The sequence below is a fragment of the Oratosquilla oratoria genome, chromosome 22 (genome assembly GCF_046742065.1).
Source record: "Oratosquilla oratoria isolate Oo_2021 chromosome 22, ASM4674206v1, whole genome shotgun sequence".
NCBI classification, from domain to species: Eukaryota; Metazoa; Arthropoda; class Malacostraca; order Stomatopoda; family Squillidae; genus Oratosquilla; species Oratosquilla oratoria.
The window spans coordinates 39,483,309-39,503,308 of NC_134798.1; the positions used below are offsets into that span (position 1 = coordinate 39,483,309).

Consider the following 20,000-nt stretch of genomic DNA (forward strand, 5'->3'; position numbering starts at 1 on the left):
AGATAGTCAAAGCCTGGAAACAGTGTATCCTCGTGAATACATACTTAATTCGTGTGTACGCGCACGCTTTGTGGTTGTTCCAGTACTCCCCACTTCGCCATTCAAATGCACGTAATGGGCACTCAAAATTAATTTTCCAGGTTTTAACATGAATATGTAGATTATGTATTTTTTTTTCGTTTTTGAGTGTTGCTGTACAGGAAAGAAGTGCTGGGAGGAGGTGCTCGAAACAACATGGTGGAGGTTGATAGTAGATGTAGGTGATGGATAATTTCATTTTCATTATCATTATTAATATTATTAGTTCCATAATCATCATTTGCCTCACCATCCTCACCATTATGGTCATTGTCATCACAACTAATGTCATTATCAACATTATCATAATTATTGTCATATAAATATATGTATATATATATATATATATATATGTATATATATATATATATATACATACATATATATATATATATGTATATATATATATATATATATACATACATATATATATGTATATGTATATATATATATATATAATATGATATATATATATATAATATATATATATATGTATATATATATATATATAAAATATGATATATATATATAATATATAATAATATATATATATATATATACATAACATATATATATATATATATATATAATATATGATATATATATATATAATATATAATAATATATATATATATATATATATATACATAACATATATATATATATATATATATATATATATATATATATATATATATATATATATATTGTCTCGCCTGTGGTCTAATTCATTATATTTAATTGTTTATGCCTACATTCTCTCCCTTTCCATTTCCTTCCATTTTCACTTCTTTCTTCCCTTTCATTTCTCTTTTTCTATGTTTTCTATTTCCCTTTTCTATTTTTCATCAATCCTTTTTCTCTTCCTCTATGTCATCTCTCCAATTTTTCTTGCTTCCTTTCTCTTTGTTTCGTTTTGTTTTCAATTCTTTTCTCTTTCAATTCCGTCCTTTCTCATCTATTTTCTCTTCGTCCACTTTTCTTTATTTTTATTTTATTTTTTCCTCTTTCTTTTTTCTTTTCTTCTCTGTCCCTCTCTGCCTAATCTTCATTTCTCTAGTTCTTAAGACATATGTTTGCGTTTCGTTCTGTTCTTTTATTTTTCGTTCACTCATATTTCATCTCGCTTCACTCCTCCTCCAATTTGATATATCTTTTCTCCTTCTCACCTACGGTTTAATTGATTATCTCTCATTCTTCACTCCTCCACTTGTTTTTCTCTTTCATATTTCTCTTCTTCACACGAAGGGTGATATATTCTCTCTCTTCGTCATCTGTGGTTGGACCAATTTCTCTCATTTTCTCTTTTCTCCAAGATTATTCTTTCGTTTATCAATCTTCTTTATTCATTTTTTTATTTATCGTCTCTCACGCCTCTTCCTTTATAACCCTTGATATATGTTAACTATTACTCACTTGTGAACTGGTAATTATTTTTCTATCCATAATATATATATTTCCCCCTTTTCCTTTTGGTTGCTGAAATGTGGTATATTCTATTCATCTTTGGGTTAATTACCTTAGATTTTTTTTTACATTCACAACTTATCCAATTAATTTCATTATTCAAGTCTACGTTTCATTATATTTCTTGGTTTTCATTCTCGTCTATTCTTCAGCTCCTTCCTGTGTCTGACATACCATGATTTCTTCCTCTCTGCTCTAGATTTGTTTATCTAATTTCTATTGTCCAAACCTGTCTTTTCTTTTCTGTCTGATGTTGCCTCTTTCTCACTTATGTTCTTGTTTAATCATTTATAGTTTTATTTTCACTACACTTTACCTGTTACTATCTTCATCCACCCCCTTTTCTTTTGTTTCCATATCTATTCTTCTGTCTTGTTATTTTTTCTTTATTCTTCCTGTTTTTATCATATTTTTCTATACCTCTTTCTTCAGTATTCTCCTTGACATTACTTTATCAATTCTTCTGTTTTATTTTTTCCTATATTTTTCTTTATATTCATCTTTAATATTCAACTTGGTACCATTAAATTTATTCTCAAGACTTATTTTTATATCGTCTTTTATCTCCATCTACAATATTTTCTTTTTACCAGTACCTCATTCTAGCAAATACAAAGCATATCTAGTCAGGTAGGGCTTAACAAAAAATACTGTGATGGAGGTTTCAGATCAGCAGATTCAGGGCCTGAATCATATGACTGAATTTTTTTTTGTAAACAAACAACTCTATTAATTTCAGACAGATCCACTGTGGACACAATTGAATTGTCTCGATTATTCACCCCAACACTGACAGTGCGTGTGTGTATATGTATATATGTATATGTGTATATATGTATATATATATGTGTATGTATATCACAACTTACACCGCAGCCGGACAAAAGAAAGAGTTGAGTCAGCGAAACTATATATTTCGATTGCTAACTGCAATCCTCTTCAGTAATTTATAGTTTCGCTTACTCAACTATTTCTTTCGTCTGAATGTAGTGTTAGTTGTGATTTACAAATGTGTTACTACATTTCACACCAGTGGTATATGTATATATATGTATATGTATATGTAGGCTATATGTATATGTATATGTATATATATATATATATATATATATATATATATATGCATATGTATATATGTATATGCATATGTATATGTATATGTATATATGTATATGTATATGTATATATATATATATGTATATGTATTTATGCATATGTATATGTATATATGTATAATATGGATATATCGCAAAATGATCACTAAAATATTCACGTGATCCAAAAGAATTGCTGGTAACCACAAATGAGATCGGAAAGAAGTAGAATTCCCAAGCGCTTTTCGTGCTATTTACATCTTCAGGGAAATAAAGATAAATATGTCAATGCACAAAAAGTCACAAATGAAAAAGATAAATTTTAGAGCACCGCACAAATCACCAAATTACTTTTGGTCACCTACAACCTGATTACAAATTTTGTTGATGATGAAGTTATCTAATTTAAAAATGCCACTACTGATATTAAGATTAGAACCTTCAGATAGTTTTATAAAACTACTTTTTATGTTTCTATTGACAAATGAGTTACAAGAAAAAGTTGAGGAAACATTAGTCCAATCAATACAGTAATTGAAATATCTCATATGAACAAATAAAGCATTGAATTCTTGTGCTGTTTTAACACTATACTTGTGTTGTTTAATTCTGGATTATAGTTTTTTGCCCGTTTGTCTAATGCCATACTTTTCACAATCTCTGCAAGGAATTTTTTATTTGTAGCTATTTGAATCAACTGGTGAATTCTTAATAAGTACTCTCTTAAATGTTATTAAAAGCTACTTTAATATTCCACATTTTAAGTAGATGAGGAACCTGAGAAAGATGGTTGCTAAAAGGGAATACTAAAAGGTTCTTTGTGTGAAAAGGGGGAGAGGGTTGAATGCTACAGACATATATATATTTTTTTTTTGCTAAAGTGAGAGCGTTATCTAAATTTCTTCTAGGGTACTTTAATCCCAAACCAACAATAACAATATACTCAAATTTCTTATCAATGAATTCAAGGCTGTGTATACGCAAGGCACGTAAAATCATAGAGCAAATTATGGATTTTTTTTTTACTTTATCGTGGTGTGCCGAGTAGTATGTATGAAAACACATTAGTCGGCTTTCTATAAACACTAAATTTAAAATCATTACCGTCTCTATGAATAAGGAAATCCAAAAAAGACAATTTACCATTGCTTTCTAATTTTACAGTAAAATTAATGGAGGGAACCAAATTATTAAAAACTTGTAAAAAAAAAAAAAAATCACACACAGTTCCTTTTCTAGTGTTTAGCCTCTTGTCTTTTAAACTTTATTGTATTACCATTTTCATCTGTATTTCCCTGAAGATGTGAATAACACGAAAGCGCTTGGGAATTACTGTTTTTTCCGATTTCCTTTGTTGGTACCAGCAAATATATATATACATACATACATACATATACACATGATTGTTGGCCAAGCGGCCTAGGAGGAAGGTTAGGTCATGCAATCATCCTGAATCTTATGAGCACGTGCCCCCCACCCCATTTTATGCTTTTGCTGTCCGCATTTCTTTTTTATTTTACAAATAACCCTTCTCATACCCTTGTCTTGAGTAATACGTCTGGCAATGTAATAATACGAAAGTACCTATTATCTTCAAGTTTCTTTTTTCCTGTGGTAATTTTGCATGCACACACACATACACACACACACACACACACACACACACACACACACACATGTATATATATATATATATATATATTATATATATACAAGTATATATACACACATACATGCATACACATACATATTTATATGTTGAGACATTGGGACAATTATGAGAAAGGTGGAAGGGAGAAACCCGGGTCTTGATCCGGTTATCGAGTTTATTCCTGACCGGTTTCGCTTTACAGTATCTTCATTCCTCTGAAGAAGCTACTATAAAGCGAAACTGGTCAGGAATAAACTCAATAGTCGGATCAAGACCCGTATTTCTCCCTTCCACCTTTCTCTTTCTCTCTCTCTCTCTCTCTCTCTCTCTCTCTCTCACACACACACACACACATTGTATTATATATATATATATATATATATATACTGTATATATATATATATATAATATATATATATATATATGGATATATATATACATACATATATATATATATATGTATATATATATATATATATATATATATATATTATATATATATATACGTGTGTGTGCGTGTGTGCATACATATATAATAATTTTTACAAATTTTGTTCCAGCAATCAACAAGGGATTCAACCCTGTTTACGAAGCTAGAGTGTGACATTGAACTATAATCCCATTCCATGACCTTCAATTCGGTAGGGAAACGATTTCTTCATTTTCTCGTTCCATTATTTTATGTATATATATATATATATATTAGTATATTTTGGCAGTAAATTTTCTTGTAGACATGTCTTGTTAAAGACCAATGCTAATTCAGTTTCAACTATCTTCTTAGTTGTTTTTTCCATTCTTCTTATATGTTTCTTATAGTCCAGGGGTAGATTAAACACAAGTCTACCGAGATCCATGGTATATTGACACTAATTATATAAATACAATCGCAAGCTTTCGGTTGTTACATACAACCATCTTCAGGCAGATAAAATGACAGGAAAAGGTCCATGTCAATTATGCTATGGAGTTACAAAATGACAAGGCTTTATGGTTCCAGTGAGGTGGAATTAGGAGAGGTTCGGTTCATATCATAATGACTGGGGGGGTGGGAAGATGGTGGGTGAGGTGTTATTGGTTGAGTTTCGAGTCAGATTTTTCTGACTGGGGGGGGGGGAACTGGACAAGATGTCCGTTGATGAGGGAAATTATGTCCTGGTGTGACGGATTCTTTGTTTAAGAGTAAGGTGCCTAATGTGTTTTGTTTGTATGTTAATGATTGGTGTATGTTGTGAAATGTAGACTTTCTCGAGGATGTGTAGTTTTTTGTGATTGTTAGTGTTTAAGTATTTTGGTATTGTTAACTAGGTCTTGTCTTGTTGGATTTCTGTTGTGATATTGAGTCATATGTTTCCGTATGCTACCATCGCGGGCATGCATTGTGAGCCTTCGGCTAAGTGAAGTAGTGGTAACACCAATATAATTCATGTTAGGCAGAAGTTTGCAACCTTCCTCGGAGCAGGAGTATTGGTATACCACATTCGCTTGCTTTAGGGTGTTGTTATCTTTTGTCTGGTTATTCTTCATGAACAGGCTAGAGACGGTTGTGTTTTTGTAGTATATAATTATGGCTAATTTTTCTTGTGTGTTGATACATGTGACATTCCTTGTGATGATTTCTTTTAAGACCCGTTCGTCAGTTTTATATGCGGGTGTCATTTGATTCTTAAAGAAAATTTTGTGTATAGTCTGTGTGGGTTTTTGTTCCTGTTGAGTTTGGGTACGTGTCAGAAAGAGGTTGATTTCTTTGTCTATGATAGTGTTTGAGTAATTGTTGTTGATGAGTATCTGTTTCAGTCTCAAGAGTTCTGTGTGAAGTAAGTCCCAAGAAGAACAGTTACGAAAGGCACGTCTTAAATATGCTCGAATGACGCTCAGCTTATACCTATCAGGGCATTCACTGTCGGCATTCATGCATCGTCCAATGTCTGTGTCCTTCCTGTACACTTTAGTTTCATGTCGGTCATTTCGGGAATTGACAAGGACGTCGAGGAAAGGGATTTTGTGATGTAGGTTAAGCTCATTTGTGAAGTTCAGGACTGAGGAAGATTCCATGGCTTGTTGGAGATCTCTTAGGTGGGATTTGTTCCTAATTTCCACGAAAATGTCGTCAACATATCTGCAGTACAGGTGTGGTCTTATGTCAGGGTTTTGAAGTACTGAGTTTTCCAGGTTGCACATGTAAAATTCAGCAAAGGTACAACCTAACGGTGAACCCATTGCAACGCCTTCTATTTGGTAAAAGAGATGTCCTGTTGGGCTCTTAAAAGGGGCTTCGGTCGTGCAAGCAATGAGTAACTGCTTCAAGATATTCTCAGGAATTTTAGGAGGGGGCAGTTGGGGGTGGTGGTAAACATTATCCATAATGATGTTTATCGTAGGAAGGATTGGAACGTGGGAAAATAAGGACTGTACATCGAGCGATGCCATGATTCCTTGGGGCTTTGTACTGTGAAGGATGTCTAAAAACTCATCGATAGATCTTAACGAGTATTTCTTGGGTATATAGGGTGTGATGATGCCGTTGATTTGCTTGGCCAGACGGTACGTAGGGGTGGTGACCTGTGAGATGATAGGTCGGAGAGGGGCGTCAGGTTTATGCGTCTTGACATTACCGTAGATGTAGCCTGGGGAATATTCACCGATGATAGGGGAGATATGTAGATGGTCTATTGCTGCGTTGTTTGCTGTGATTAGTTTGTTAACCTTTACTTTGAGTTTGTTGGTGGGGTGATCACTGGAGATCTTCTTGAATTTTGTGGTGTCGGAAAGTATGAGGTTGAGCTTGGAAAGGTAGTTTTCTTTATTCAGTATTACGTATATTGAGGACTTATCTGCTCGTCGAACTATGATGTCTGGGTTGTTTCCCAAGTCGACGGGTGCTTGTTTGAGTTCCGGTGAAAGGAAGGAACTACCTTTGTGGCTGCGTCTTTTCGTAGTCTCCGCTAACAGTTGAGGTCTTAGGTCTGGAGAAACTAAAACTTTACCTTCTGTCTCGAGGGTAAGAAGAGACTGGAGAAGGAGCTCTGTTTCCGCAACCTTATCCACTCTGTCGAACTTAGGTTGCAGGTGACAGTTGAGACCTAGGTTGAGGAGTTCTTTTTGGGCTTCTGTTAGAGAAAAATTGGAAAGGTTGAGAAACCCTTCTGAGGGTTGGGGAAGGACGAGGGGGCCTCCATATAGGTGGCTCAGCTTCTTGATGGTCTTACTTCTCTAAATGTGAGTGCAGCGTTGTTAGATGTTGTTTAATGTAGTCGTAATTTCTTGATGCACTTTAGGAGTTAGAAAAAAGCCTTCAAATTGTTCCTTCAGTTGATTTAGTTGGTACTGCTGGTTTCTTAGGAGTTTAGATTTTTCGTTGCTTTACAGTTGGATAAGTTGCTTCCTGTATTCCAAGGTTGGGGTGTCGTTTCTAGCTGCCGGGTCATGAGGGTTGATATTGGTGTATTTTGGCAGTAAATTTTCTTGTAGACATGTCTTGTTAAAGACCAATGCTAAGTCAGTTTCAACTATCTTCTTAGTTATTTTTTCCATTCTTCTTATATGTTTCTTATAGTCCAGGGGTAGATTAAACACAAGTCTACCGAGATCCATGGTATATTGACACTAATTATATAAATACAATCGCAAGCTTTCGGTTGTTACATACAACCATCTTCAGGCAGATAAAATGACAGGAAAAGGTCCATGTCAATTATGCTATGGAGTTACAAAATGACAAGGCTTTATGGTTCCAGTGAGGTGGAATTAGGAGAGGTTCGGGTCAGATCATAATGACTGCGAGGGTGGGAAGCTGGACGGTGAGGTGGAATTGGGAGAGGTTCGAGTCAGATTATAATGACTGGGGGGGGGGAACTGGACAAGATGTCCGTTGATGAGGGAAATTATGTCCTGGTGTGACGGATTCTTTGTTTAAGAGTAAGGTGCCTAATGTGTTTGTTTGTATGTTGATGATTGGTGTGTGTTGTGAAATGTAGACTTTCTCCAGGATGTGTAGTTTTTTGTGATTGTTACAGTGTTTTGAGTATTTTGGTATTGTTAACTAGGTCTTGTCTTGTTGGATTTCTGTTGTGTTATTGAGTCATATGACACCCGCATATAAAACTGACGAACGGGTCTTAAAAGAAATCATCACAAGGAATGTCACATGTATCAACACACAAGAAAAATTAGCCATAATTATATACTACAAAAACACAACCGTCTCTAGCCTGTTCATGAAGAATAACCAGACAAAAGATAACAACACCCTAAAGCAAGCGAATGTGGTATACCAATACTCCTGCTCCGAGGAAGGTTGCAAACTTCTGCCTAACATGAATTATATTGGTGTTACCACTACTTCACTTAGCCGAAGGCTCACAATGCATGCCCGCGATGGTAGCATACGGAAACATATGACTCAATATCACAACAGAAATCCAACAAGACAAGACCTAGTTAACAATACCAAAATACTTAAACACTGTAACAATCACAAAAAACTACACATCCTGGAGAAAGTCTACATTTCACAACACACACCAATCATCAACATACAAACAAACACATTAGGCACCTTACTCTTAAACAAAGAATCCGTCACACCAGGACATAATTTCCCTCATCCACGGACATCTTGTCCAGTTCCCCCCCCCCCAGTCATTATAATCTGACTCGAACCTCTCCCAATTCCACCTCACCGTCCAGCTTCCCACCCTCGCAGTCATTATGATCTGACCCGAACCTCTCCTAATTCCACCTCACTGGAACCATAAAGCCTTGTCATTTTGTAACTCCATAGCATAATTGACATGGACCTTTTCCTGTCATTTTATCTGCCTGAAGATGGTTGTATGTAACAACCGAAAGCTTGCGATTGTATTTATATAATTAGTGTCAATATACCATGGATCTCGGTAGACTTGTGTTTAATCTACCCCTGGACTATAAGAAGAATGGAAAAAACAACTAAGAAGATAGTTGAAACTGAATTAGCATTGGTCTTTAACAAGACATATATATATATATATATATATATATATATATGTGTGTGTGTGTGTGTGTGTGTGTGTGTGTGTGTGTGTGTGTGTGTGTGTGTGTGTGTGTGTGTGTGTGTGTGTATATTTATATATACACATATATATATATATATGTATATATATATACTTATGTTTTTATGCATATATGCGTGTATGAGACTGTGTGTGTATTTGTTTTTATATACATGTGTGATTATGTATGTTTATGTGTATGTGCGCACGCTTTCTGTGTGTATGTGTGTGTACGTGTTTGGTGTGTGTGCCTTTGCATGCGTGTCTTACTTCACAGTGTGACACATTTCCTCCTCGGAAGTTCCCTGTAGAGCGACCGTCACGGCGAGGCACGCCATCTGCGAGTTCCTTTGAAACCCACAGTGTCGCAATACCCTTGTGTCATCTGTCTCAGTCTTTGTCTCCTTATGGTCCTTTCACTAATTCTCGGGTTTTCGGGGGGGTGAATGAGTTTATTACAGTGTACCATGGTTGCTGAGCTCATATACATGATATACCAGTATCGGTTACACACACACACACACACACACACACACACACACACACACACACACACACACACACACACAGACACACACACACACACACACATATATATATGTATATATATATATATATATATATATATATATATATAAATTAATCAATCAAATCATCCATCCTGAGTCCACTGCTGAACAAAGGACTCCTTCATAGCATTCCATGATTCACACGACTGCGCCGACCTCTGCCAAATATATATATATTATATATATATATATATATATATACATATATATATATATATATATATATATACATATATATGTATATATACATATATGTATGTAATAAACGCTTTTCTCCCTTACAAGGGAGGTAGCCAAAAATCAGAGGCATAAAAACCACTCCCACTCATTCCATTCCTATCACACTCCACCCCCTCCATCCCTTCCTCCCTCTTATTTTAGCACCTTCTGGATGACGGGTCGTCCCTGCATCTTGTCCACTGCCCTGGGTCAGAAGCAGTGTCGCAAGACACAGCACATCCACAGCAAGGCCGCTTCATCAAATCGGCGCCCCCCTCTCCGTCCCCTCATGCAGAAAAGAAGAAGACGGGGAGAAATCCCTTCGGGCTGTGTCAATTTTTTCTCACACATACTTCTTCTCCCACCCCCAACCGTTCCACCTCATGGATCACAACATCATCTATACACAGCCATTCTCTATTCACTCCTGTATTCTGTCCTCTCCCGTCATTCCTCAACAGACATTCTCCTCTTCCCCAAGGCCCCTTTTACCCCATCCATCCATCTCATTCTAGGTCGCCGCCTCATGTTCACTCCTTCCATATCTGCCTTCCACACCTCTTTTACTAGTCTTTCTTCACTCATTCTTTCCATGTGTCCAAACCATCCCAGTACTCTTTCATCCACCCCATCTCCTAGCTTCCTTTCCACCCCCTTTCTCCTCCTCACCTCCTCATTTCTCACTCAATCCAGCCTAATAACCCCTAATATACTTCTCAGACACCTCACATATATGCGCATATATATATATATATATATATACACACATGTGCATATATACTCATGTATATATATATATATATATATATATATATATATATATATATATATATATAGATATATATATATATATATGCATATGATCGTTGGCCAAACGGCCCAGGAGGAAGGTTAGGTCATGGACTTCTCCTGAATCTTATGAGCACGTGCCCCCCGACCCCCTTTTATGCCTCTGCTGTCCGCATTTCTTTTTTATTTTACAAATAACTCTTCTCATACCCTTGTCTTAAGTAATACGTCTGGCAATGTAATTATACGAAAGTACATACTGTCTTCAATTTTTCCTGCGGTAATTTTGCATACACACACACACGCACACACACATACACACACACACACACACACACGCACGCACACACAAACATATATATATATATATATATATATATATATATATATATATATATATATGAGAGAAATACGCTAATGGCAGCGACATCAAACCGATAATTTTTATGACAGTTGTATGCGGGGCTCGAACCCGCTGTACTCGGCTATCCGTAAATTACCTGTACGGCGCCCTAGACCACTACACCACAGAGACTATAAAATCCTTGAAACCTGGAATCGAACTGATTCCCGAGGGAAGGAAGATCACTTATTACGGCGATCCGAATTCCTGTATTACTCAAGGACCAGCCCACCAGTGTGGGGTAAGGACCGGGACGAACCCCTTTCACGCTTATCGCCATTGTAACAATGAGAGAAATACGCTAATGGCAGCGACATCAAACCGATAATTTTTATGACAGTTGCATGCGGGGCTCGAACCCGTTGTACTCGGCTATCCGTAAATTACCTGTACGGCGCCTGTACGGATAGCCGAGTACAGCGGGTTCGAGCCCCGCATGCAACTGTCATAAAATTATCGGTTTGATGTCGCTGCCATTAGCGTATTTCTCTCATAGTTACAATGGCGATAAGCGTGAAAGGGGTTCGTCCCGGTCCTTACCTCACACCACTGGTGGGCTGGTCCTTGAGTAATACAGGAATTCGGATCGCCGTAATAAGTGATCTTCCTTCCCTCGGGAATCAGTTCGATTCCAGGTTTCAAGGATTTTATAGTCTCTGTGGTGTAGTGGTCTAGGGCGCCGTACAGGTAATTTACGGATAGCCGAGTACAGCGGGTTCGAGCCCCGCATGCAACTGTCATAAAAATGATCGATATATATATTATATATATATATATATTATATATATATATATTATATACATATATATATATGTACATATGCATATATACATGTATATATACACACATAAATGCATACATACACATATGTATATGTTGAGACATTGGGACAATTATAAGAAAGGTGGAAGGGGGAAACACGGGTCTTGATCCAATTATCGAGTCTATTCCTGACCGGTTTCGCTTTGCAGTAGCTTCATTCCTCTGAAGAAGCTACTATAAAGCGAAACCGGTCAGGAATAAACTCAATAGTCGGATCAAGACCCATATTTCTCCCTTTGACCTCTCTCTCTCTCTCTCTCTCTCTCTCTCTCTCTCTCTCTCACACACACACACACACACACACACACACACACACACACATTGTGTGTGTGTGAATACATATATAATATTTTTTACAAATTTTGTTCCAGCAATCAACAAGGGATTCAACCCTGTTTACGAAGCAAGAGTGTGACATTGAACTATAATCCCATTCCATGACCTTCGATTCGGTAGGGAAACGATTTATTCATTTTATCGTTCCATTATTTTATGTGCATATATATATGTATATATATAATATATATATATATATATGTATATATAATATATATGTATATAATATATATATATATATAGATATATGTATATATAATATATATATACATATATATATACATATATATATATATATATATATACACATATATATGTATATATACATATATATATATATATTTATTTATTTATTTATGCATATGTGTATGAGACTGTGTGTGTATTTGTTTTTATATACATGTGTGATTATGTATGTTTATGTGTATGTGCGCACGCTTTCTGTGTGTATGTGTGTGTACGTGTTTGGTGTGTGTGCCTTTGCGTGCGTGTCTTACTTCACAGGGTGACACATTTCCTCCTCGGATGTTCCCTGTAGAGCGACCGTCACGGCGAGGCACGCCACCTGTGAGTTCCTTTGAAACCCACAGTGTCGCAATACCCTTGTGTCATCTGTCTCAGTCTTTGTCTCCTTATGGTCCTTTCACTAATTCTCGGGTTTTCGGGGGGATGAATGAGTTTATTACAGTGTACCATGGTTGCTGAGCTCATATACATGATATACCAGTATCGTATACACACACACACACACACACACACACACACTCACACACACACACACACACACACACACACATATATATATATATATATATGTATATATATATATATATATATACATATATATACACATATATAAATCAATCAATCAATCACCCATCTCGAGTCCACGGCTCAACAAAGGACTCCTTCATAGCATTCCATGATTCACACGACTGCGCCGACCTCTGCCAAATATATATATATATATGTATATATATATATATATATATATATATATATATATATATATATATATATACACTAAAGGCTTGTTCCCCCTTACAAGGAAGGTAGCCAAAATGCAGGCATAAAAACTACTCCCACCCATTCCATTCCTATCCCACTTCACCCCCTCCACCCTTTTCCTCTCTCTTATCTTGGCAGGTCCTGGATGACGGGTCGTCCCTGCATCTTGTCCACTGCCCTGGGTCAGAAGCAGTGTCGCAAGACACAGCACATCCACAGCAAGGCCGCTTCATCAAATCGGCGCCCCCCCTCTCCGTCCCCTCATGCAGAAAAGAAGAAGACAGGGAGAAATCCATTCGGGCTGTATCACAACATCATCTATACACAACCATTCTCCATTCACTCCTGTCTTCTGTCCTCTCCCGTCATTCCTCAACAGACATTCTCCTCTTCCCCAAGGCCCCTTTTACCCCATCCATCCATCTCATCCTAGGTCACCCCTTCATGTTCACGCCTTCCAAATCTGCCTTCCACACCTCTTTCACTAGTCTTTCTTCACTCATTCGTTATGTGTCCAAACCATCCCAGTACTCTTTCATCCACCCTATCTCCTAGCTTCCTTTCCACCCCCTTTCTCCTCCTCACCTCCTCATTTCTCACTCAATCCAGCCTAATAACCCCTAATATACTTCTCAGACACCTCACATATATGCGCATATACATATATATATATATAAAAATATATAATTTTATATATATATATAAATATATATATATATATATATATATATATATATATATATATATATATATATCGTATATCATTTATCATGCCATGATATACGTAGGAAGTCATATACACCATACTATTATTCATGCATTACATTTATATGGCATTGGTTATATATCATATATATTAAATATCAAGCATATATATGTACTCTATATCACGTGATATTAGGTCCCCAACCAATCTACCACCATGACTCATCTCTTACATTCTCTTGCGTCACGCTACACTGCACTACTCTTCGACCTTGGACGCTCTCCAATGCACTCCTCGACAGGTTTCAGAGTCACCCCATTTGAAGGTACCCAATAGCTCTTCAGGGTCCTCGAGGGTACCAAGTTCGTCGAGTTGATTGGACACTTCTGGCACACATTCCTGAGCACACGTATCATCCCTGTTTTTCTTTTTCTTTTTTCAGTCCTGGTGGAATAAGCCTCTGATTCTTCCAGGAACTGACACGCGGCCGTCTAATTATTGCCACGACAAAATAGGTCGTTGGCAAATCAAACCTAGTCCCCAAGAGTTTTCTTGTAAGTGGTAAGGGTGTTTTGGATGCTCGCGTGGAAGAGAAATAAACCATTCGCGGGTTAAATTATACTATACGAATATATGTATAAGCTAATGGTCATCTAACCCTGTCGTGCGTGGCGTCATTGTAGCATCGGGAGATGGGAGTCCTTGAGGCTTATCAATAGCCCAGTGCTCTGGTTGTTCTGAGGTATCTCTGTAAGTTTAACAAGACTCCTCTCTGGTTTTGGCCAGGATGGATTGCCCTTCTGATTTAAAGAGACAAATGAGTTGAATTGTCTAACTTGAACCTTTGAGTTAGACACACAATAGGCCACGCAGCTACCGCCTGGGACGACACCACACTGTCTGCTGTTTTTCATCATGATGCCAAGGAGTAGGTTCATATACCCTCACGCTACTCGTGATATATTTGAAACTCAACGCTTAATCTCTTTTAATGAGGACCGTAGTAGATGGGGGCGAAGGAGGGTTAACCCATATATATCTATGTATATGACACCCAGAAATGACGATTCTGGTGGTCGTGGTAGTGGTTGGTGAGCTATTCGTGTGTTAGCCTTTAACATTTTTTCCTCTTCAAAGATGATCATCTACCACTTTTTATTCGCTGAGGTTAGGAAACTTAGAATGGATATTATAGTTTTATATGAGGAGAGGAGACCTGTTAGCCATTAGATGTCATGTCAGAAAATGAGGTCCTTTTCCATTTTCTTCAGCTGTTATACACTCTAAACATGTACAACATGCGTCACTCCTTACATTCCCCAAAATTCTTTGTAAGGTTCTATCCTCTTTACGAACGCCATTTACATTATGTATACCTACCTATTCTCTTGTACGAGTCTATATAAATATACACTAATTACTCTGCTATTAATTGTAGCGCTCTTTCTGACACTATAGCCTCCAACCTAAATTACTCTTGGGCAGATGAAAGGACACCCCAACATAACTATGGGTCCCTTGCGTAGGCTGAGTTAGTTAGACGACGCGAGCTCAACCACTCTAGTCTGGTGACATTTAAGAGAGATTTTTAGATGACGTCAGGCAAAGACTTTTCATTTTGGCCGAGGTATTGGTCTCTCGATTTAAAGAATCGAGTCGTACAGATTGCCTGTCTCTTCGTTATATCTAAAACTCCAGAATCCTCAACGTCAGGAAGGAAAAATCTTTACCGAAATACACCAGAATATCAAAATGTATTACTGATATACAGACCATTTATACCGGAATATTTTCGGTCAGAATATTATATATTTCTAATTCTGAAAGTCCTTATGAGAGTCCTTCGTGGTGCGATTCGATGACCTAACTAATTCTGCCCTGTCCAAGGTAAAATGATTTTATCGAAAAAAAGAAAAAATCACCCAACTAGCCGGATTTTTCCACCATATAACACGGATGGAACAATACAGCCCTCCCCTTCCCAGCTTGCAAACATTCCTATTTGCCCACAGTCTCTTTTTCCTCTATATGCTTTCCCCTCTAAATCATGTATCCTCTTTAACCCGCTCGGCAACGCACCTTACTATGTCCAAGCAGACCCTCTTTTTTGACAAGATCAGGTGATTTTATTCTGCTAATTGGTTAAAAAAGCAAATAAACAAACACGGGAGTTACTATTCGACAAAGTCCTACACATTGTATCTTTACCCTTAGATGGCTAAGACGGTCGAGAACTGGCCTAATCTTGGTCATGAACACCTAATATATTTCGTTCGGTTAATGTCATTTATTTAACGGTTGAGGGTTAGACAGACAGGTGATTCTGAAACCTACTCGACTCTTTCAGTCCTCAGGTCTCTCCAAGCATAATGGAATAAGATGTCAACCATAACAAACTCATCAAAATATCTGCCAAGTCCAAAGGACTCATCATAACAGCATTTAGTCCTTTAAGGCATATATTTTCATTCATAACTAAATACAATCTTCTGTCTTTACCCACAATAAAGTTGTCAAATTAGACAATAGTAACCTAAGAAAAATCAGTAAATTTGCTATCCACCCAAGCTTTTCTAAAATCACCCGAGCTTAGCCTGAACAAAATGGATCAAGTCTGCAGCTGTGTCAAATAATTCCACATACTATTGCTCCACTTTACAACTTACTATTTTCCTATACGTTACTGAAATTTATCAACTACGTATAACTAAATTCCATCAAGCCTCATTAAGGTTTAATCTTACTTTCGCCACAAAGGTAATTTACCCCTTATGGAGCCCGGCACACATCCCGTTCATTCTTTCTAATTTGGCCTCCAGAGGTTTTCTGTCCATTTACGTGTCTGTTCGTAACAAGCCACTCGGTTTTCAAATTAAACTTTGAGCCTAGATTATGCCTCCCCGCCAACCCTCTCTCCCTTGGAGCGTCCACAGTGGAACCTTTTCATCCCTCATCCACTTCCACATTCCCGCCTTCCACATACTTGGCAAACCTTACACTCAAACAGACTCGTTTATCTTCTTACGTACCTACTATATTCTATTCTGTTATAGGTACTTATCATTTAGTTTTTAGCCCAATGTGACCTGAAGCTGTATCTTTGTTCAGCCCTCAATTACTTTCATAACACCTCCTTCCATATACTTACCTAGCTGTACACTAAGACTCCTCTCTCTCTCTCTCTCTCTCTCTCTCTCTCTCTCTCTCTCTCTCTCTCTCTCTCTCTCTCTCTCTCTCTCTCTCTCTCTCTTTGTCTAATACATGTTCAACTTGATCCTGTTTAGAGTAAAAAAAATTATTCCATCTTTATTCTAATACATATTGCAACTTTAATGCAGTTTATTTCTTTATCTGTTCTCACCACCACACTCTGGTCTAAAGTCTCCTTCATCCACGACTCACTCTAACTCTAACTACGGTATAATTCTCAGGTATTTTCTCTTCCCTCGGTACTCTTGCCTGTGAATTACTCCTTTCGAACTACCCTATGACCAGACCTCAGCTGTTCTTTCCACACTACAGTTAAGAAAAATATTCCCATCTGCACTCCGAATGTGAGCATCAAACAGGGTCTAGAGCCCCAAAAGTCTACGAACCTCATTGCCTCTCCTAAAGAAAACTCTCGTTCCCCGCCAAGCTTTGGTCTCCAGTTTCAGCTATCCTAGTCTCACCCGCTCTTCAACTCGACTTAGCTAAAATTAGATTTTTTAAATTCGCCCCTTTCCTACTCTCCTCCTCACCATTCATTCTCCCCTTTCCCTACTTTCTCTCTTTTGCTCTCACTGTTTCCATCAGTTTCTCTCTTTTTTCTTTTCCTTTCTCCCCTCTCTTTTTTCACGTTTTCGTTTTCCCTCTCCCCCCCTCAACATCCCGTTTGTCTATGTCTCTCTCACTCACCCGCTCTCTCTCTCTCTCTCTCTCTCTCTCTCTCTCTCTCTCTCTCTCTCTCTCTCTCTCTCTCTCTCTCCCGGTCCCTCTCACCTTCTCTTTCTCTTTTCTTCCTCATTTTCAACACTTGACTGTACTTTCTAAAAAATAAATTAATCCCACTTTACCCCCTAATCCTTCCCTAATCATGTGCCTGTACTCCCTAAACGAGTCCCATTTCTTTTTGCCTTCCTAATTAACTGTAATTTTAAACTACTAACCACTAATGCTAGCCCTTTCAACAGCTCTGGAAATACCAAGATGGAACAAAAAAATATGGGTTGTAGGGCTATGGTCGAAAGCTGACGAGGGCGACTTCTTATCACTACTAACACCACCAACACCACCACCACTACCATCACATTTACCACCACAACTACAACTATCATTACCACTACCACCACTACTACTACTACTACCACCACCACAACCACCTTTACCATCTTTACCACCATCACCACCAAAACTACCACCACCAACACCTCCACTACCTCTACCACCATCACCACCACCCCTACCAACACACTAACCCTACCATTACCACTACCTCTACCACCACCCTTACCTCTACCACCACCACTACCCCTACCACCACCACCACCAGTATCCCTTCAGCTGGACAACAATCTGTGTCACGGGCTCTCGGAAAAAGCGAGGCTCACTTATATGGCAATAGCTCGAGGCAATCAGCTGAAACTGTTTCCAGACAGGCGAATCTCCCATTTCTCAGCCCCGCTGAGACAGAGTATAGTCAGAATGACCGCTTGGTAGATGGAAACTCATTCGTGCCTATGTGTTGCCCTCAATTGATATTTTTTTTTTTTTTTTTTTTTTTTTTACATAATACAAACTACATCGCCTTGCTCTAAGGTCAGCACCATCCTGGGTCAGGGGTCAACCTCAGACCTGAATAAAATCGTGTGAATTCTTTAGAATATGAAAATAGTACTAAATGGTTCCAAGGAAGAATATTTATTATACTGAATTGCTTCCGGTCTTACGTAACGCATTGGTCGTCGTTTTGGACAAAGTTGCGATGTCGTATGTCTTCGGGCCGTAGACGTATGACCTCGTAAACTTACGTGTATCGTAAATGCTTGTCGTACGCTGGTACGTTTGTTCTTCGTAAAATACGATGGATATTGTAGTACTTACAAGTGATGATTATAACATTCCTTCAATTGACGCTAAACCTTGTTTAGATGATTATGTATTTTGTTTGAATAACTAATAAGTAAAATTAATATTAACAGTAAATAAATAAATCTATCTACAAAGAATTTTTCCCCCTTATAAGGGAGGTAGCCAGAACAGGAATTGAATAAATCAATAAATGAATAAATACAAACAGATAAATGAATAAATAATCAACGCAACAAATAAATTAGTAAATTGATAAATAGGTATATGAATGAATATACAAACTCATCAATCAATAAGTATATAATTAAACAAGAAATCAAACAAATTGGTAAATAAATGATGCATACACAGATGAATAAAGACAACTAAAAATAAATGAAAAAATATATTAAATGTTGCAATTAAATTAAAGTTAAATTGATAATACTAATAAGTAAATAATGGAAATGAATGACAAAATAGACTCGCACTCAACTGAGTCATCCCCTTCAATCTAGCCCAAACCTCGAAACCCCAAAGGCCCTGTTCACACTAGCGTTTCCAACCGCCGCGGTCCAATTACAATGTAAGTCAACGAAGGCGTTCACATAACAACCGCGCAGTTTTCCCTTGACTATGCGGTAATGCCACTGTTCAATTACAATGCAAGTAAACGGGGGCATTCACACACAACCGCGAATTTTCCCCATTGACTATGCGGTAATGCCACTGTTCAATTACAATGCAAGTAAACGGAGGCATTCACACACAACCGC

At 37.4% G+C, this 20,000-nt stretch overlaps 1 protein-coding gene across 1 annotated transcript in view; it reads right to left on the minus strand.

Annotated features, from left to right (window-relative positions):
* Nucleotides 1–9,661, minus strand: part of LOC143037358 (uncharacterized) — a 9,854-nt gene extending 193 nt beyond the window's left edge. The window contains exons 1-2 of the mRNA XM_076205496.1: nucleotides 9,599–9,661; nucleotides 6,419–7,503 (exon numbers count right to left, since the gene is read on the minus strand). Coding sequence (XP_076061611.1) covers nucleotides 6,419–7,503; nucleotides 9,599–9,661 — 1,148 coding nt within the window. The remainder of the gene's footprint in view (nucleotides 1–6,418; nucleotides 7,504–9,598) is intronic.
* Between the last annotated feature and the right edge of the window lie 10,339 nt (nucleotides 9,662–20,000).